The sequence below is a fragment of the Nycticebus coucang genome, chromosome 17 (genome assembly GCF_027406575.1).
Source record: "Nycticebus coucang isolate mNycCou1 chromosome 17, mNycCou1.pri, whole genome shotgun sequence".
In the NCBI taxonomy this organism is placed as follows: Eukaryota; Metazoa; Chordata; class Mammalia; order Primates; family Lorisidae; genus Nycticebus; species Nycticebus coucang.
Genome location: NC_069796.1, coordinates 8,925,243 through 8,947,760, shown reverse-complemented (window position 1 = coordinate 8,947,760; position 22,518 = coordinate 8,925,243). Strand labels below are relative to the sequence as shown.

Sequence of the window (22,518 nt, the reverse complement as noted above, 5' to 3'; positions counted from 1 at the left end):
TTTTTTTTTTTAAATGTCTCCTCCTCTGGGGGCAGCACCTGTGGCTCAAAGGAGTAGGGTGCTGGCCCCATATACCGGAGGTGGTGGGTTCAAACCCGACCCTGGCCAAAAACTGTAAATGTCTCCTCAACTGGAATGGAAGTTCCATGAAGGTATATACCATGTCAATGTCTACTATTTCAGATATTTACTTTGATGCCTGCAATAATAAATAATAAATATTCATGGAAGGAAAGAAAGAGGAATGTAGACTAAAACCATGAATTGAATATATGACATAAAAGGGGTTTTAAAAATCTTTTTATATAAACCTGGAATTGGAGAGTATTACAATGGCAAAGGAAAAATAACCAAGTCTATATTCAACTGATAAAATAACAGAAAGATCAGACCGGCACATAATGCAAATGAAACACTGACATGAAAAGAATGATTGAAAGTAGCAAAAAATACTTAGGTGGTATATTACTTGAATTACATAGGTGGCTGTATCATTTATTAAAAGAAAGAAGAGTAAAATGTTAACAGACATTTAATAAAGAAACAAAGTAAAATCCAATCCAACATTTGTAATAAAACTGGCATAGCCCTTTGTAGATAAAGCTCTGTGGTTATGCCCTAGCAAAGATCAAGACGTAGTTTGTTAAGATAATTTGTGGAAGATAATTCTTTGTAATTTAATAAACAAAATATTGTAGGCCATCTGCAGACATTCCAATTACTTTATTATAGAAAACTCAACTTGCTAATCATGTTCCTTATAATTGGATTTTGCCAGTATAAGTCACAGATACTAACATCATACTAAATGAGAAAAACTGAAAGCTTTTCCAAGTTGTGAAATGAAAAAAAAAGATGCCCACTATTCAGTACAGTCCTAGAATTTCTAGGCAGATCAAATAGAAAAGAAAAAGAAATTTTAAAAATCCAAATCGGAAATAAAGAAATAAAATTATGGCTGTCTGAAGTAGATAGGATCTTAAACAGAAAAAAACCTGGCCAGGTATGTTGGAAGACCAAGGCAGACAGATCACTGAGTGTAGGAGTTAAAGACCAACATGGGCAACATAGTGAGGCCTGTTGCTTAAAAAACATAGAATAAATTTTTAAAAATTCGCTGGATATGGTGGTGTGCACTTGTATTCCTAGCTACATAGGAGGCTAAGGCAAGCATTTAAGGTTGCAGTGAGCTATGATCACATCACTGTACCCTAGCTTGGGTGACAGACTAAGACTCAGTCTCTTTAAGCAATAACTAGTTAAATACAGGAGAACCCTAAAAACTCCTTAAAACATTTTTCGAACTCATAAACAAATTCAGTAAAGTTAAATAATTCAAAATCAACATATGAAAACCAGTAGTGTTTCTATACACTGACAAGAAACTATCAAAAAAGAATTTTTTACAAAATCCCATTTAAAATAGCAACAAAATAAGAAAATGCTTACAAATAAGCTTAACCAAAGAAAGGTATCTTGACACTGAAAAATATAAAATACGGATGAAAGAAATTGAATCACTAATGGAAAGATCACTTGTGTTCATGGATTGAAAGCATGATTATCATTAAAATGTTCCAAAGTGACCTAAAGATTCAAAGCAATCCCTACCTAATCAAAATTTCAATGGTGAAAAAAATGTCATTGGGATGTTGAAATAGAAAAAAAAAAAAATTCTAAAGTTATTATGGAGCCATAAAATACCCCAAATAGACAAGCAATATTGAGAAAGAACAAAGCTAGAGTCATCACACTTTCTTGTTTCAAACTATGTTACAAAGATATAGTAATCAAACAGTAAGGTACTAGCATAAAAATAGATGTATAGACTAATGGAACAGTAAAGAGAGCCCAGAAATAAACTCACACATCTATGATCAACTAATCTTTGATGAGGGCTATAAGAATACAGAATAGGGCAAAGACAGTCTCTTCAATAGTGTTATGAAAACTGTATATCTACATGTAAGAGAATGAAGGTGGATCTTCATATCAAAAATTTACCTGAAGAGAACTAAAGAATTAAAAATAAGAACTGAATCTGTACAACTCCTAGAAGAAAACTTAGGGGGAAAGCACCTTAACCTGTAGGATAAAGCATAGGGTTAAAAGTGCTGGGCACTAGAGACAGAGGGATCTGGGAAAAAGCCAAGCATCACTGCTGGCCCTGAGACTCACTAGACACAACACACTGTCTCAGCCCTAAGTCATATTTAGCAGTGATAAGAAGAAAGCAAGACAGAAGTGCCAGTAAATAGAATGTATTAAGAATTTAATCATGCAGTTAAAGAAAAACTTTTTTTTAACCTTGAATCTCTCCTTGAAGCTTACCACTGTACTATGTTTTCTCATGCCTGAGATCGCAATTAAAGTCTGTAAGGATCATTAAGAGAGGTGGCACCCTTGTCTCTCTGTGCAGAGGGCTTGGGGTGTTGGCCTCCCAGGGCCCATCAGTTCAGTGCAAAATGGACAGAGTAGGTACCATTATTTTTACATCGAGTTGCACCAACATTAACCTCTAGCAATGATTTGTTGAGCATGACACCAAAAGCACAGAAAACAAAAGCAAAAAATGAACAAGTAAGACTGAATAAACTAAAACTAAAAAGCTTCTACAAAGCAAAAGAAATAATCAACAAAAGAAAAGGCAATCTATAGAAAATGGAAGAAAATAATTGCAAATTATATATTTGATAAGGGGTTAATATCCAAAACATATAAGGAACTAATACAACTCAGCAGCAAAACAAATAGCTCAATTAAAAAATGCACTAAAGGAGATACTCAGCCGCGGGGCAGCCGGTCCAGAACAGAGGAAGAGATAACATCAAGATGCCCAAGAGTGAGGAAACTGTACTCCAAAATGATCCTAATGAAGCAAAGTGTGGAGCCCATAATTCTGAAACATCAGAGAAGAACCAAGAAGAGGAAGACTTCTGTTTAAATAACTACTCTCCTCGTCTAATAGAAACAATTAACGAAGTTTCCAGGATGAGCATTGCTCATGAAATCATGGTAAATCAAGATCTCTACATGGAAGAGAATATTTTATCTCCAAACAGTCTGGAAGACAGGTTCATGGAGACATTGTACAATGTTTTTTGGGACCATTTAAGAGAACAACTCTTGAGTAATCCTCCCGAATTCACTTGTGCTCTTGAACTTATGACAGAAGTTAAGGAGGTTTTGCTATCACTGCTATTACCACGCCACATCCGCCTAAAAAATGAGATTAAAGAAGTTCTGGACATGGATCTCCTCAAGCAAGAAGCAGAACATGGAGCCCTAGATGTCTCTCGTCTCTCTAACTGCATTCTTAGTTTGATGACCCTGCTATGTGCACCAGTCCGAGATGAAGCAGTAAAGAAACTACAGAGCATAACAGATCCAGCACAGTTACTGAGGGGCAGCTTCCATGTTCTGGGCCTAATGAAAATGGACATGGCGAACTATACCATCCAGAGCATTCGACCCTACCTGCAGGAATATTCCATCCAGTATGAAAGAGCTAAATTCCAGGAACTCCTTGACAAACAACCCAATCTCCTTGATTACACCAAGAAATGGCTAACCAAAGCAGCCACAGACCTCATTACACCATGTCTGGATTCTCCTGACATCCCCAGCTCCTCCAGCATGGCCTGTTCAACTCCAGACAAGGCAGCTAAGAATTCAGATCCTCCCAATCCCATAATGGTGCTATACCAGGGCTACCTGAATCTCCTCCTCTGGGATCCTGAAAATGAAGAATTCCCTGAGACTCTGCTGATGGACAGAATCCCGGGTCCAGGAAATGGGGTCCCATTTGCGCCACTTGACTATATTGGCCTCAGTCTTACTAGTGGCTAGAAGTTTCTCTGGTTCAATTTTATTCAACTCACCTGGATTTGTGGATAAACTGAAATGCATAACCAAGGCTGTGACTGAGGAATTTAACTCCAAGCCTGAAGAAGCTATGTTGAATGTGAGTGAACAGGTGTCTCAGGAAATTCATTGTGGCCTCAAGGACCTGGGCTTTACTGCCCTAAGCAGTGAAAACACAGTATGTCTTATAGGACAACTCCAGAACATCACCAAGAAAGAAAACCGTGTCCGTAGTATCATTGATCAGCGCCTCCTTTTGTTTCTCAAATGCTGTTTGGTTCGTGGCATGCAAGAGTCTCTGCTACACTTCCCTGAAGGCCTTAATCACATCGAAGGAGAGTTGACAGAACTAGGCCGGAAGTTTGTCAAGCTGATGCATCATAATCAGCAGGTATTTGGCCCATACTATGCTGAGATCCTAAAAAATGTCGATACTCTAGTTCAAGCACAAGAAACAGAAGTGGAACCTATCTGATAGTGCTGGACTCCAGCCATGGCAACAGGGACCCAGGAGAGAGGGCTCAGCATGTTCCTGAGATGATATCACCTGTGGCCAGCAGAGAAGCCAGCCATCTTCCTCACTACAGCCGGGATACAGGGCTGCAGGGGTCAGCATGTAAACACCAGCTGACCCAACCCCGTTGGTTAATAAACTTCTGAGCTGCAAGAAAAAAAAAAAAAAAAAAAAAAATGCACTAAAGGACATGAGTGGATATTTTCCAAAGAAGACATGCGAATGACCAAAAGGTGTATGAAAAGGTCCTCAACATCCCTCATCATCAGGTAACGGCAAATCAAAACCACTATGAACTATAACCTCATACCTTGTTAAAATGGTTATTCTTAAAAAATAAAAAGTTTTGGTAAGGATGTGGAGAAAAGGGAATCCTTATACACTGTTGATGGGAATGTAAATCAGGAAAGCTAGGATGGAAAACAGGATGGGAGGTTCCTCAAAAATTAAAAGTAGACCTGCCTTATAATCTAGAAATCCCTCTATGTAATACACCCAAAGAAAAAGAATTAGTAGGTCAAAGAGATACCTGAACTTTCATATTCATTGCAGCACTGCTATAGTTTGTCTCCACAAAAACTCACATTCAAATTTGATCCCCAGGATGGTAATGTCAGGAGGTAGAGCCAAATGGGAGGCATTTAGTTCATTAATGCTCCACCCTCATGAGTGACTTGGTTGCATTCTTGTGGTAGTAAGTGAGCTGTTACTATGGCAAGACCAGATTAGTTTTTGTGAGAAGGCACTAATTCGCATAAAAGTGGATTGTTATGAAGCCCCTCAGGCTTTCCCTCTTCACACATGTTTACTTCCCCATTGACCTTGTCAGCTATGTTGTGATGCATCATGAAACCTCTTACCAGAAACCAGAGCCATGCCCTTGTACTTTTCCAGCCTGCAGAACTAAATAAGCCAAGGCAAACTTCTTTTCTTGATAAATTACGCCATCTCAACTACTCCCTTACAGCAACACAAAACAGACTAGACAGACCATAGTTAAAATTGGGAAGACAGGTTCGGCGACACTAGCCACATACACCAGGGCTGGCGGGTTCCAACCCAGGCTGGGCCTGCTAAACAACAATGACAACTACAACAAAAAAATAGTCAGGCATTGTGGTGGGCACCTGTAGTCCCAGCTAGACGGGAGTCTGAGGCAAGAGAATCACTTAAGCCCAAGAGTTTGAGGTTGCTGTGAGCTGTGGCACCATGGTACTCTACTGAGGACTCTGTATAAATAAATAAATAAATAAATAGAATTGCCAAGACAGAGAAACAATCATCAACAGAAAAATGGATAAGGAAATTGTGGTATGTATAATATACACACATGCAAACATTAACCATAAAAAAGAAGAGAATCCTGCCATTTTTTACAAAATGGATGAATCTGGAAGGCATCATGCTAAGTGAAAAAGCTAACTACACAGAAAGACAAATACTGTGGAATCTAAGAAATACTGTCAAACTGCTAGAAGAGAAGAATGGTAGTGGTTAGGGGCTGGGGGCTGAGGAAATGGGGAGATATTATTATGAAGGAACCAAGTTTCAGTTATGCAGGACCAATGTGTTCTGGAGAGCTAACGTACAACACAGTAACTGTTCTCACACCCCTCCCCCCAAAATAACTATGTGAGGTGATAGATATGTTTAGGCCACCTACTTTGTAGCATGACTACATTTAAAATGAAAAAGTCCTTTAGCAAGTCACTCTTGATACGGAATGCTCTGTTAGAAACTATGGATATGAGAAGTAAAGAGGCTTCTCACTGTAACTGGGTTTCTGACTAAAATAATGACTCACCCCCTATATCTCTCTGTGCAAGACAATTGAGGAATAATCACCTTCTTTTTACCTAACCAACCCCAATACCATCCTGGATAATGAGAAATAGCACCACCTTAACACACTGACACAGATAGCACACATTTTCCTATGCCTCAGGGAAATAAATTACTGTTTGAGATTTTTTAACTATAGATCGTTTTTCAAAATTCTAAGTTGTATATTGAATTATATTAAGATTATATCATAAAAATACTGCTTTAACCTGAAATGTATGATTTTAAAAGATTTTCTATAAATTCCTATTATTTTTTTGACACTATCATTTTGCAACTAAAAGTAAAATAGTTCCTAGAAACAACTGTATCACTTATTTCAAAATAAAATGAAGAATAATGATTCAATTTACAAAAATCATTATTTCTCTCATCTCCTTAAAAATGAGATCAGTTGCATATGCCAAATAGCATCTACATTTCTGAAATAATTAAAACAAATCCTAAAATGTCTATTTTATGCTTATGAAGCCAGCGGAGGTAAACAGTGTCATTTACACTAAGATGAATACATGATATAAAGAAAGTAAACTCTGTATTCAATATTTAGACAAGAGAACACTTCACATGGGGGAAAATGCATATCTTTTAGAAATATACATCATGTCCTTTCTTGTCTTCTATCTTTGAACTAATAGGTGTGGTAGGATAAACTGGTAATCCATAAATAAGTAGTAATTTTAGTGTTCTCAGTTCATTAAACCAAAAATTATTTATTCTAGGATATTGAGTCGAACAGCAAACTACTAGTAGAGCTACAGTTATAATAAGCATTGAAAATGATGAACAAGATGACTCAAGCTTAAAAAATACCTAAATAATAGCTGTCAAATAGCTTTTCACTGCATGCTATATCCTCTAACCACTTGTTTTTTTTCTTCTTGCTTGAATTTTTTTAAAAGCAACATAAAAATTCCATGAAGAATGTATAGTTTCTGAACTACACAATAACTTGAAATAAATGGTACTCTGAAACAACTGTTATTATTCTGAGTTTGCCTACTACATAAGAAAAAGGGTTTTGGCATCTCTAAATACTTAAAAGATACAGAAATCCAGAAAACAACTCATTAAATTTCCCTGAAACTGACATTTTCAAAGACTCACTTGTAAGTGCATAGGAAATCTTGCACACTTTCCATTTATAAGAACCTCTCTTCTGCATTTTCTTCAAAGCTCCTTGGTTTCCCTAGGCTAGTGGTTCACAAACTGGCTACAAGAAGCAGCAAGTCAGAGCCTTTTAAAATAACAATTGCTGAGTTCCGTGAACAGAGATTCTGATTTAATAGGCTTTGGATAAAGTCTAGGCATCAGTATTGTATAGCTCTCCATGTAATTCTGATCTACAAGTTCTGCTGTAGCAAAATATTTTTGTTTCTAATAATCAGGTTGCACAAAAATCACACAATGCCACAAAGCTTATGGAAAAATGGAGTTAAAGGAATTAACCCTCAAGAAATTTATTAAGGAGGACAGGATCCTAATAAAAACTATGCTGTTTTACACATATTAAATGGTTAGGAAATACATGACTAATATGTGTCCAATAAATATGGCGCTTGGCCTTGAAAAGACCTAAAGTTTACTTGTCAAAATAGGTTTCAGAAAGACTGTAATTTGTGAGTTACTGTAAAGTGGTAGAGATACCTGAAATTGGACTGAAAACTGCAATACCACACATGTGGATGGGTGGTGGCGCATGATAAAGAAGTAAATGGGGCTGAACTGTGTATGTGTGATATGTACTCCCCAGCAGCTTGGTTCAGCTGAGTACAGTTTTCTGCATCCACCTAGTGCTTCTGGTTTCACACATAAGCAGATGCAAAATTCACATTAAGCTCAAATTGTTCCCCAATATATCAATTGTGTTTGAACACACTAGGGTTTTCAAATCAATGTTACTGCAGATCTGACACTACAGGCAGGCTTGAAAATTGCTTCCTTAAATATGTAGAGAAGATACCAAAAACTGTATACATGTTTTAAGAAAGGGAAAAAGATTGTATTAAAATTTTAATACTCAATATATAACATAACATTTGTTAAATTGTATATGTGGGCCATTATAAAAGTTTTGATACACGAAAATCAAGAAATATAAAATCTGCATGGACGGAAACAAATGAAGCCCTCCCGGCAACACTGATAACTTGAGCCAATTGAAACTTGCACAGGTAAATCAGAAAGGATGTTCTCAACCATGTTTCTTGGAAGTGAAATAATGGACCATAACATAGTCTATCTCAAAACTTTCATGGTGAAACACATACTGTATCTTGTATCTCTTACAACTGCAGAAGTCAAACACGATTTAAGCATTACAATTTTAATGCTTTTTAAAAATGTGTATACATTTTTTGGCACCCTTTATAGTTCAAATTCTTATTACACAGGTTCAAGTTACATTGTATGCATATTACATCCCTACTAAATAATAAGACTGGTTCATCCAAAAGCATTTTTCATTGTTTTTTATTCCCAAGTGCTATATAAAGCATTGCCAATATTTCAATCCATTTCATGTTTAAAAGCTAAGCCAGTATCTCCTTTCAAATAAATTATGTTATTTAAGGATTATCTGTACCACTGTACTATCTCAGAAGAGAGCTGACTATATTGGGACAGGTATAATTTTAGATGAATAAAAAACATAAAGTAGCATTCATCCACTGCACTAAATAAGTCCTCAAAAAACAACTACTATTTAAACACATAAAAATATTTTTAATTTTACTCCTTTTAGAGAATTATAAAAACCAGACGAGACATCATTCTTACCTATCAGAAAAATAAAAGTTAAAAATTTTGACAACAAATCTGTTGCTCAGATTAAGTGGAAACTTCATACATTTCTGGTGTATATTTAAAATGTTACAAAATCAGTATCTATCTTATATAAATTTATATTTGCATTAGCAATATTTAATATTATTTTGCTAGTGTAAATATAACCCTAACCCTAAACCTGTGATGCACATTTACATTTTGACCTAAAAAATCCCATTTCTAGGAGTTTACTCTGAAGACATTCATAAAGATACCAAAGTACATCTGTACAAGGACAATAAAATTTTGGAACCACTGCATTAGAACACTGACTTGCGTATGCTCATGCAATATTATGACTTATTTGCTTTAAGCATAGTTATAATGCTACAACAAATGAAATTATTCTTCTCACCTTGGATACATTGCTGACATAATTCATTTGGACAGTACTTTCCTTATCAACTTGATTACAAAGGTTCTGTAAAGTAGATGCATATTCTTTATCACTTTTTATTCTCAGGGCCATAAATTTCTTCACTGTCTCCAATAACCGTAATTCCCAGTCTTGCAATTTTAATACAGCTTCATGTGAATTCTTCAGGTCACTCCCAAACCCCATTTTTGTAAGGCACTGCTTATCTTCCACACTGCACAAGTGAGTCTTCTAATCAGCACATATCTGTATATGTAAACAGAAAAAAAAAAAACTTAAATCAAAAGGAAGTTAGGCTTCAAGACAAAATTATGTCCTATTCTTTCTGGGATAAAAAAAATCACTACAAGGGAATGCTTTCTCCCAAAGATCAGAAGCAAAGACGTGCACTCTATCATTGACTCCTATTCAACATTATACTCAAGTTCTAGCCATTACAATGGAATACACGATATAAAAGACATTCAGATTGAAAAAGAAGAAGTAAAACTACCTCTATTTGCAAATAACGTCATTATATGCAGAAAATCCTGAGACAATAAGAAAACTATCAGAATATGTGAGTTTAGTGATATTATAGGTCATAAGATCAACATACAAAAATCAATTTCATTTCTATATACCCAGCAGTGATCAGACCAGAAATAAAATTAGAAAACAATTCTACTTGTAACAGCACCTAACAAGAATTAAATACTATGGAATAAATTTAACAAAAATGTTGAAGCTTATACTTTTAAATTAGAAAATACTATTCAAAGAAATTTTTAAAAACCTATGTTGAAATACTCATGATCATAGATAGAAAGACCTGATATTGTTAAGAAAGGAAGACTCTCCAATTTGACCTACAAATGTAATACATAACATCTTGGCTGGATTTTTTATAGAAATTGACAAGCTAATCCTAAAATGTATATAGAAAGGCAATGAAGCCAGAATAACCACAAACAACTCTTGAAAAAAAAGGACAAAATTAGAGGATTCATACTCTCTGATTTTAATACTTACTAAAAAGCTACAGTGATCAAGACACTATGATAGTGACAAATTGACAGACATGCAGATCAGCAGAATAAAACAGAACATCCAAATATAACTCTTCACATTTATGGTAAGACCACAGGGTGCCAAGTCTGTTCAATGGGGAAAGAGCTAGAAACAAGAGTTCTCCCCTTCCTATAGAATCAGGAAAGACCCCGAAAAAGCCAATGTAACCTATAGAGGGGGGCCATAAAGTTTGTGCACAATTTAAAATTCTATGGCTACCTGTATAATAAGAACAAAGTGGGAAGCATTATTTCACCAGACTTCAAGGCTATAATAACCAAAGTCTCATGGTATGGGGCACAAAAACAGAAACCTAGACCTTTGAATCAGAACAGACCTCATGGATAAAATCATCTTCATAGTCTCATCTGACTTTTGACCAGATAAAAACATACCTTGGGAAAAAGAATCTCTATTCAATAAATAATGCTGGGAAAACTGGATAGCCAGAGTAAAAGACTCAAACAGGATCTATACTGCTCACAAAAATTAACTCACAATGAATAAAAGACTTAAACCTAACACAGGAAACTATAAAAATCCTAGAAGATTCTACTTATCAGCCCTCTGTCAGATCTGTAACATGAAAATACCTTTTCCCATTCTGAAGGTTGTCTTTTTGCTTTAATTTTTGTGTCCTTAACTGTGAAGTTTTTCAACTTAATTAAGTCTCATTTGTTTATTTTTATTGTTGTTGCAATTGCCACTGAAGTCTTCTTAATAAAATCTTTCCCCAGGCCAACATCCTCAAGAGTTTTTCCCAAATTTTCTTCTAGGATTTTTATCATTTCATGTCTTAGGTTGAAACCTTTTATCCATCTTGAGTCAATTGTAAGTGATAAAAGGTGCTGGTCCAATTTCAGTTTTTACATGTGGATATCCAGTTCTCCCAGCACCATTTGTTGAATAGACATTCTTTTCCCTACATACGCTATTGTTTGGTTCTTCAAAGATCAGATGTCAAGCAGAGACTTGTTTCATCTCTCGGTTTCCTATTCTGCTCCATATGTCTATGTGTCTATTTTTGTGGCAATACCATGCTGCATTAATGATCACGGTAGACTTGTAATATGACCTAAAGTCTGATAGAGTAATGCCTCAGCTTTGTTTTTAATTGCCTTAGGTATACGGGGTTTTGTTCTGGTTCCATACAAAATGAAGAACTATTTTTTCCATTTCTTCAAAGTATGATGTGGTATTTTAATGCGGATTGCATTGAATCTGTAGATTGCTTTGGGTAGTATAGACATTAACAATGTTGATTCTTCCCAGACAAGAGCATGGCATGTTCTTCCATTTGTTAATGTCTTCTGCTATTCCTATTCTGAGGGTTTCATAATTTATTTGTAGATATACTTCACCTCCTTTCTCAGGTATATTCCTAGGTATTTCATTTTCTTTGAAGCTCTGTAAAGGATATAGTGCCCTTGATTTGCTTCTCAACTTGGCTGTTACTGATGTATACAAAGGCTACTGATTTGTGGACATTGATTTTATACCCTGAGACATTACTGTATCTCTTGATCACCTCCAAGAGTCTTGTAGCTGAGTCTCTGGGGGTTTCTAACTATAAGATCATATCATGGGCAAAAAGCGAGAGTTTGAACTCCTCTGCCCCCATTTAGATGCCCTTAATATTCTTCTGTTGCTTGACTGCACTGGCTAGAATTTCTAGAACTATGTTGAATAGTAGTGGCAATAGTGGACATCCTTGTCTGGTTCCAATTCTAAGTGGAAAAGCTTTCACTTTTATTCCATTTAGTATGATACTAGCTGTGGATTTGTCATAAACAATCCTGTCTACCAGTTGGCAAGAGATGTGAACAGAACCTTCTCTGAACAATACAGATGAGTGGCTAATGAACACATGAAAAAAATGCTCTTCATCCCTAATCATCAGAGAAAAGCATATCAAAACTACCCTGAGATATCATGTAATCCCACTGAGAACAGCCCACATCACAAAGTCTCAAAGCTGTAGATGATGGTGTGAATGTGGAGAGAAGAGAACATTTTTACACTGTTAGTGGGACTGAAACTAATACAGCCTCTTTGGAAAGAAGTATAGAGAATCCTCAAAGAACCAAAAATAGAACTTCCATTTGAACCCATTACCAGGCATCTACCTAGAAGAAAAAAATCATTTTATCATAAAGACTCATGCATTACATTGTTTGCCACAGCTCAATTTGCCAAGATGTGGAAACAACCTAAATGCCCATCAAGCCAGGAATGGATTAATAAACTGTAGTATATGTACACCATGGAATACTATTCAGCCATAAAAAAGACAGATTTTCCATCTTTTGTATTAACCTGGATGGAGTTGAAACACATTCTTCTCGATAAAATAACACAAGAATGGAAAAGCAAGTATCCAATGTACTCAACACTAATATGAAGCCAGTGGACAAACTAATTCATGCTCACACAAGAGAAAAACTCAATTCAATTCAAGTTGCGGGGACAGGGGAGGAAGGAGAGGTATTGACGTGTTCCCACCTAATGGGCACAATGTAAGGGTATATGGCACAACTCCTTAGCAGGAGACAACTACAACTGGTACTTTATCTAACAAATACATACATTGTAACCTAATTATTTGTACCCTAATATTAATCTGAAATTTTAAAAAAAGAATTAGAACGGAGGGAGGGAGGGAAGGAAAGAAGGAAGGAAGGAAAGAAGGAAAGAAAATGTTGGAAAAACATTTTCTTTTTGGAAAAACTCTTACATATATTGGTCTAAGTGAAGAATTTATGAAGACCCCAAAAGCAATCACAACAATAACAAAAATAAATAAATGGGACCTGATCAAATTAATAAGCTTCTGCACAGCCAAGGACACAATCAAAAGAGCAATACGCAATTCATGGAATGGGAGAAAATATTCACATGATACACATCTGATAAAGGACTGATAACCAGAAACTACAAAAAACTCAAGCAAATCAGCAAGAAACAGCCAAACAACCCCATTAAAACTAGGCAAAAGACATGAACAGAAACTTTTCAAATGAAGATATACTAATGGCAAAAAATTTCATGAAAAAATGCTCAACATCTCTAATCATTAGGGAAATGCAAACCAAAACCACAGTAAGATATCATCTAACTCCAAAGAGAATTGTTCCTATTAAAAAGTCCCAAAACAGAAGATGTTGACATAGATACAGAAAGAAAGGAACAACTCTGGTACCCAGTTGGTGGGACTGCAGACTAATGCAACCTCTATGGAAAACTGTATTGAGAGAACTTAAAAGAACTTAAAGTAGACCTGCCACTTTATCCAGCAATCCCAATGCTGGGTATATACCCAAAGGAAAAAGGGTCACTTTCTAAAAGGACACCTGCACTTCAATGTTAATAGCAGCACAATTCAGAATAACAAAGATGTGGAAACAACCCAACTGCCCACCAGTACATGAATGGATTAATAAAATGTGGTTTATCCATTCTATGGAGTTTTACTCAGCCATTAAAAAAAATGGCAATCTATTATCTTTTGTGATAACCTAGATGGTACTAGAAACCATTCTTCTAAGTGAAACATCACAAGAATGGATAAACAAACACATATAGTCAATACCAAGTTGGGATCAACACTTAAGTGCACATATGGAAGTAAATCTCAATGAAAATCAAGGTAGGAGGAGGAGAGAGGAGGGAATGGGTAAATTCACAATGGATACAATGCACAGTATCTAGGTGGAGGACACGCTTATAACTTAGCCTCAATCTGTAAGTATGTAAACAAAACATACATACCCCCAAATATTCTGAAATATTAAAAAATAGGAAAAAGATATTTTAAAAGGAAAATAAGTATTTCAACAGCTAGTCCAAAGACAACTAGATGTGGACATGCAAAAGAATGAAGCATGATGCCTTCTTCAGACCATACACAAAGCATTAACTGTAAATGGACAGTAGACCTAAAAAACAGAGCTAAAATTATAAAGTAGCTCTCAGAAGAAGAAAACACAGGAGCAAATCCTTGTAACCTTGGCTTAGATAATAGTTTCTTAGATACAATAACAAAGGCATAAGTTACAAAGTAAAAATACATAAATTGGATTTCATCAAAATTACAAACTTCTGCGCTTCCAAAGATATCATTATGAATGTGAAAAAGTAACTAGACAATACAGAAAATCATACATCTAATAAACAGAGTATATAAAGAATTCTTAAAACTCAATATTAAAAGACAAACCAATTAAAAATAGGTAAAGTATCTGAATAGACATTTCTCCAAAGAAGATGTACAAATGTCCTATAAACATATGAAAAGATGATCAATATCATTAGCCATGTAGCAAAGCTACAATGGGATACTACTTTGTGCCAGTAGGAAGTCTATAATCAAAAAAAATAAATAACAAGTGTTGCAGAGATTGCGGAGATACTGGAACCCCTCATCCCCTGCTAGTTGAAATATAAAGTGGTACAGGCACTATGGAAAAGAGTTTGGCAGTTCCTCAAAAAGTAAAACAGAGCAGAGTTAATGACCCAGAAATTTCACTCCTAGGTATATGTATATTCCCAAGAGAAATGAAAGTATGTCTCCACGAAATCTTGCACATCAGTGTTTGAAGCAACACATATCAAATAATTGTCAAATGATGACTGAATAAATAAAATGGGATAATAATTCATACAATGGAATATTTGGTAAAAGAAAGAAATAAAGTATTGATATAGGCTACAGCATGGATGAACCTTGAAAACATTTTACTGAGTGAAAGAAGCCAAACACAAAAGACCACATTGTATGATTCCATATATATGAACCGTCTAAAATTGGCAATCTATAGGGATAGAAAGTAGACTAGAGGTTGCCCAGAGCTGGAAAATTTGGAGAAAAACGGGGAGTGACTGCTAATGGATATATTCTAAAATTGATTGTGATGGTAGCTGCACAACTCTGTGAATATACTAAAAAGTACTAAATTGTACAGTTTCAACTGAATTCTTTGGCATGTGAATATAACTCCAAAAAGTAGTGTAAAAATCACTACAGTGTAACTTATTACCATCTAAAGGTCAATTATCATAAACTTCCCTAAAATATCTTATTTGTATCTTATAAATTCTGAAAATGATAGTAGAATTTATTTTGCTCTTCAGTTTCCTAGAATTCAGGCAGTAAATTTTTCATAGTTAGTTAGAAGAAATGAAGAAATATATCTTTTATTTTCAGGTCTAAATCAGCCATACCAAAGTTCAATTATTTATTAATTCAACTAATATCATCTAAGCCAAGTAGAAACACAAAAAGAGGTTTTTCCCTAACTTCAGTGATCTCATCTGAAGACATGGTAAAAACGAGGGTTTACCAAGTACAGAAAAAAAAAAATTCTATTTTTCCCCAATTGAAAGCTGTCCAGTTTTACAAACTATCAAATAATTGGGGAGAAAGAAATAATGAAAATACTCCACTTGATCAAAGTTTCCAAAGTAGAAACCAAGACACTAAATGAACATTAACATCAAAGAGGATAATTCCAGGGTTTTTTCATCTTGCATGCAGCAGCTTAAAAAAAAATTAGTATACTGTATCTTTTGTGGGACACAAAAATTTACTATGACTATCTTTCTGTTATTTTACCTGCAGCTTTACTAAGCCTTAGTGGAGAAACACTCTATCTCATTGAACATTTTCAAGAGAATAGTGAGAAACATTTTTGATATCAAAGAAAGGTAAAATATTTTACTTTCCTAAAAAAAAAAAACTGCATCTGATATTGTGGTTCATATTATTCTGTAGGTAGAATAAATATCATTTCTGCTTCTAAGTGTATCCTGACAACAATTTTTTCTTCTATTATCAGTAATTTCAAAATGATTGTGAAAAGTGCTAAAGAATAAAAAGGGAAACAGAATCTGACAGTTTCTAAGGGACATTATAGCCTGTCTTAAGGACTTACTTATGTACACTAATCTTCTAGGTCAAGGTATATAAAAAATAACTTAATATATGGAACATCTCTTCGTGGAATAAAAAAATTTTTTAAACAACTTAACAATAAATTAAGAGTAGGTCTAAGTGTTAAACTGGCAGATACTATGTACAATAAATACTTAAGGAATTAAGAAAATGATACGCCACAGATAATTTTTCCATAGATATCAAGTTACATATATATAAAACATTCATTGCAGTAATATTTGCAACAGCAAAGGGAAAAAAACTGGAAATTTCTGAAACATCCAACAAAAGAAACTAAGTAAGATTGGTGGATTTGATTGTAGCTGAGTAATTCTCATGGGTGCCGCCCAAATTATATTCTATATGAATCTGTTCACTGCCCAACTTTCACAATCTATATGGTAAACCTATTCATGCTAAACCTATTCATGGCATATTCCTTCATTTAGTGGAATATCACTCAGTCCTGACAAAAATTAAGAGTTTTCTGTGTATTGATATGGAACTATAATTAATTGAATAAAGTAAGATGCAGAAATTAGTATGTTAACTTTGTACTAAAAGGAGGAAGAATAATCCTCATTCTAAATACATAAAATACTTCTGTGACAGAAAAATACTTAGTGGCTGGAACACAGGAGAGGCAGACTTGTCACTGTATATACCTTTTTATGCCATACATTTGAATTTTCTTCTAAGTGACTATATTGATACTACCTATCCAAAAAATAAATTAAAGAATTTTTGAACAGAAAAAGATAAAATTAATGAAAGCTGGAATTGCCCAGAAAACTTAATAGAAATGGCAAGATATGAGTCAGGACCAGCTTCATTGTCATGATTTAGATTATAAAAGGGGAAATATATTTCAGGAAGTAGGAACAGCACAGGACCCCCTTCCCAAAAGTGAATATGAGATGTAATAAAAAGAAATGTCTCCAAAATAAAGCTATCGGTAGCAAATAGTGAGAGATGGCATACCACTTTATCTCCCACTATTCCTCTGCTCAGGAAACTAAGAAAGCTCAAATTCTTTGCATTAATTTGTTTTTAATTAATTCAGAAAACCAAAGTCATGAATGTGATAATTTTAAAAGATTATATTTGCTATTGCTAGCTGTACAAGTATGTTTGATTTGTGACAATTTATTAACTATGATTCATACACCTCTCTGTATGTACATTATAGTTCAATAAAAAAATACATACAGATAGCTTTTGAGCTGACAGCTGGATATACAGCTTAAAGAGAGAAAAAAAGATTAAATGAGACAAAAAAGGAGACAAGCAGCCACTATAGCAATATTAACTTGAGAAACGAGGACCAAGAATTGACAGTGTCAGTGAGAATTAAAATGGAAGATTCTTGACATAGGCAATGAATTTAGGGAACAAAATAGAGGCAATCCAATGAAAACTTTAAGGCTGCAGGAAGAAAGAACAGTGACAATATCAAGAGAAATGGAAGAATGAGAATATATCTATGGAGCTACTTTAAGGAAGATACATTGTTTTCGCCTGGAAATAAACCTTTAGGTAAAATGGAATGTACCCCTTAAACTTAGGCTACAAACTAAGGCTAAAAATTCAAATTTCAGAGTGAATTGCTTGAAGGTGATAGATGAAACTAACAGACTGAATGTTAACAGAAAAGTAGAGTCGAGGACAAAACCACAACCAAAAAAGAAAGTGGATAAAATGTCTCTCCTCAAAAGCAGAATCTTTTGCTGTGTGAAAGCACACGTGAACAGAATGAAAACACAAGCTGCACCTTCTGGTTTCTGATGGGCACGGAAGAAATTTAAGTTTTACCTCCAGGAACTCAATCTGATTATCTCAGTGAAACCTGGAGAAAAATACCCTCATATTTCTCACAGGAGGAGAAACAGAGCCTGCTGTTCTTAACAAGGTCTCCCCTCAAGAGAAATATTTGAATAGAGACTAACCAGTTGAGGTTTGATTAGGGCCTAATTAACCTGAAGGAATGGAAATAACCAACTGCAGCCTAGTCTAGCCAGCCTGTCCCACGCTAAGAGACATCACTGGTGAAGTGCAATATTGTTCAGCCATTAAATATAAAGAAATCATGTCTTTGCAGAACACAGATGGATCTAGAAACCATTATCTTAAGTGAAACGACTCAAAGTCAAACACTACACATTCTCACTTATAAGTGGGAGCTGTACACAGGGACTTGGAGTGTGACATAATAGTCACTGGCAACTCAGGAGGAGGAGAGTGAGAGTAAAAAATTAATGGGTACAGTGTATACTACTTGGGCAATACACATACTAAATGCCCAGACTTCACCACTATACACGTCCATGTAACAAAACTGCACTTGTACCCCTTAAACTTACATACATACATATAGACACAAATAAATAAATAAAACAAATTTTTAAGAAGTTTGAGTATTTTTCAAAATAACTTTATTCTAAAATGCATTAAAAAGGCCAGTCTTTTAGATTAAACCAAACTAATAGAATTACTGAACCTGGGTTTTGAGAGACCCATTATAATATTCTCTTGGCTTTTATATAGGTGGGATAATTCCACTAAAGGATGTCAGGCTGGGCACAGTGGCTGACACCTGTAATCCTAGCATTCTGGGATACAGAGACAGGTAGATTGCTTGAGCTCAGAAGTTCAAGACCAGCCTGAGCTAGAGCCAGACCCTGACTCTACTAAAAATAGAAAAACTAGCCATGCACTGTGGTGGGTTCCTATAGTCCCTGCTACTTAGGAGGCCGAGACAAGAGGATCACTTGAGCCTCAGAGTGTGTGAGGTTGCTGTGAGCTATGACACCATAGCACTCTACCCAGTTCAACAGAGACTTTGTCTCAAAAAAAAAAAAAAAGAATACTAAAAAGAAACCCTGGATAACATTAGAATTTTCACTGCTCTAAAAATGTAAAATTGACTTCTATTTAATAAGTGTTTACAAATTTTTCTCCTTCAAATATATTAATTTTTATTCAAAAAATGGCACGCTCTTACATTATAATACCCATTTCTATAAAAGAAATCTCCCACTTGTGTGCTGTGAGAGGATGTTAGATGTGCCAATAACTTAATTATTTTCAAAAGAAGTTTAACGCATAGTAAGTATATTCTCTCTTTTGTTTTGATCAGGTAATTTAAGTGTGCCGTGGAAGTTTAACCATAGGGTCACATGTGCTCTCAGATAAAAAAGGTTGAAAAACACTGCCATAACAGATAATCTTGACCCCTCTTATAGAATGCTTTTGGCTTTCACTGAAACAATTTCATCCCCATTCCTTATCCCAGGCTCCTCAACTGTTCTAGCTCTAATTGAGCATCTCAGCAAAGAAAAAGTCTAATCATGGGTCCAACCATTATTGTGGTTTCCCAAAAAAGGAATCTGTCTTTGCTCTGTACCTTAGTAAGGGACTTTTGTTCATTCATTTATTCACCCAATAAGCATATATTAAATATCTATAATATGCCAGGTACTGAGTGCTGTTTGAATACTCAAATATAAAAAGTGCTAATCCCAGCCTCTGTGAGCTTATTACAGAAGAAGCAGTTCTAATACACAACAGTAACTGCTCCAAGGAATCTCTGTGTGAAATGTGCTAGGAACGCATGAGAAGTATATCCTAATCCTGGCTGGAGCAGAACGAAGGAAAAACCTTCAAAGACCTCCCTAAACCATCTAGAATAGTTCCTTCATCACTGAAATGTTTTTCCTTTTCTCTCAACCAAAATACAATTCTCCCCTCCTTAAAAATGCTACATAAAATTCATCTCCTATCTCCTCCCCTAAAATGACACTAGTTCCTAAATACCATATAATTCTTAAAGAAAACCAACAAAATCTATGAAACTCAACAGCAAGAAAGAAGGAAGAAAAAGAACACTCAGTGAGTGACAATTCTACCCAGAAACCAGAGATGGCACTTCAACTTTGCTGTTGGTGTTTAGCCTAGCTCTCTGTCTCTACTGACTTGCTTATATGTATCATTGGCATTTTAATCTATTTCCCACTTGAAACTGTGCATTTTTCAAAGGCAAAGGCTTAGACTGCTACTGCTTTATAATGTCCACAGCTACTACATACACAGGACATTCCTAGATATTACCAACTGACTGGGAGGAAGGTAGGTATAGGCAGTGGAGGATAAGGAAGGAACTCCTTAAACTTCAACTGCTAACTCTGCCAGTGGATCATGTAAAACAGGGGTGTCCAACCCAAGGCCCACAGGCTGCATGTAGCCCAGATGGCTATGAACGCCGCTTAACACAACATGTAAACTTACTGAAAGCATTAGGAGATTTTTCTGTGACTTTTTAGTGGAACTCAATTGCATGATTCTCAAGCATGAAGTTTGTAGTCGACAATGTCATGTCACAAAGTCATGTAAAATAAACACACATATGCTCTTGCTACTTGTACGCATGTGTACGTATGGGTTTAGTTTTACGGAGGTGTGCAGCCTCCAGAGTGTTGTCCTCCTGGCGCACACAGTCGAATTGACACCATCGGACATTGCATGCGTTAGTGGTGACTTGGTGAGGCAGGAATTATCAATAACATTTCAACCTACCATGGCAAGTTAGGCATGTAATGTTACTTAGCAGTCCAGTGAGCATTCTTATTTGATTATTAAGGTGCTTCCGCGCCTTGGTGGTGCCTCACACATCGCTCACCATGCTTTACAATCGGCCTTCCCCTCACCCTGCATCTGCACCTGAGATGTGGAACCTTGCTTTCTATTTTCCTATCAATTAATTTTCATAATAAAAGTAAATATAATATATTATCTATTATTATTTTTTTAATACCAGCACGGCTTCTACAATGTATCAAAAGAAAACAGAACCCAAAAAAAGAAAAATTATGAATAAAGGAAGGTTGTTCAGTGAAAAATGGACAGATGACTTCTTTTCTGAGAAGGCAAATAATAAGGCACTTTGGTTAATTTTCAGGGAATTTGTCCAAGTTTTCAGAGACTGTAATTTGAAAAGGCATTATATACAAAAACATGCTGCCAAATTCAACGAGCACTATGTATAAAGGATTCTGCCCTAAATACAAAATAGTGAAACTGAAAAAAGCCTATCTCTTCAACAAAAAATGTTTTTAAAAGTTACAACTCAGGAAGAGTCCATTGTAAAAGCTAGTTATATAGTAGCATAATTAATAGTAAAAAAAAAAAATCAAAGCAATTTCCTTATGGTGAGTTTATTAAGCAATGTATGGAAAGCATGGCAGATAAAATTAATTTGTCCTAAAAAAAAGGGGGGGGATATTTCTAAAATCGGTTTGTCTCATCAGACTATAGCCAAGCAAATCGAAGAATTTAGACAATCTACCAAAAGAAATTTGGAAAATAAAACTGCTAATTTAAAATTTTGTGCTTTGGTGATGCGTGACAGCCCTGATGCTATAAATATAGGTACTTGCCATTTTTTATCAGAGGTACACATATTGATGATGAATATAATGTCACTGAAGAAATGGCTTCTTTAGTGCCATAAAAGATACAACTAAATCAAGAAATTTATACGAAGCAGTAAAAAATATTTTAAAGCAATTTTTTGTCTCCATTGTCAACATATCAGGTATAGTTACTAATGGTGCTCCAGTGATGGTATGTAAAAGAGAGGGACTTATAAAATTAATAGACGATGCTGCAATTGTTGCCCAAAACTCACATTTGATGAACCAACATTGCATAGCACATCAAGAAATTTATACGCAAAGCCTTTAAAAATAGATAATGTCAAAATAAATAAATAAATAAAATAAAATAAAATAGATAATGTCATGCAAATCATCATCAAGACTGTGAATTTCAGAGGGAGCCAAAGGATCGAATCATTGCCAATTCTAGGAATTCCCTAAAACTACAAATGCTGACTATGGTGACACCATTTACTTTTCAGAAGTAAGATGGTTAAGTCAGGGCAAAATGTTGAAAAGATTTTATGATTTGAGACATATTGTCAAGTCATTTATGGTACCAAAACCCAAATTTGTGTCAGAATTTGATGATGAAAACTGGTTTACAAATTTGGAATTTTTAGTGGATTCATCTGCTCATTTAAATGACTTTAAACATGGGTCTTCAAGGTGAAAACCAACT

The 22,518-nt window shown here is 35.2% G+C and overlaps 1 protein-coding gene and 1 pseudogene across 3 annotated transcripts in view; one reads left to right on the top strand and one right to left on the bottom strand.

Annotated features, from left to right (window-relative positions):
* FER (FER tyrosine kinase) overlaps positions 1-22,518 on the bottom strand; it is a 392,818-nt gene that overhangs the window by 348,004 nt on the left and 22,296 nt on the right. For all 3 annotated transcript variants that reach the window (XM_053566752.1, XM_053566754.1, XM_053566753.1), the window contains one exon: positions 9,402-9,668. In XM_053566752.1, coding sequence (XP_053422727.1) covers positions 9,402-9,608 — 207 coding nt within the window. In that variant the 5' untranslated portion in view covers positions 9,609-9,668. The remainder of the gene's footprint in view (positions 1-9,401; positions 9,669-22,518) is intronic.
* On the top strand, positions 2,819-4,509 carry LOC128568845 (T-complex protein 11 X-linked protein 2-like; annotated as a pseudogene).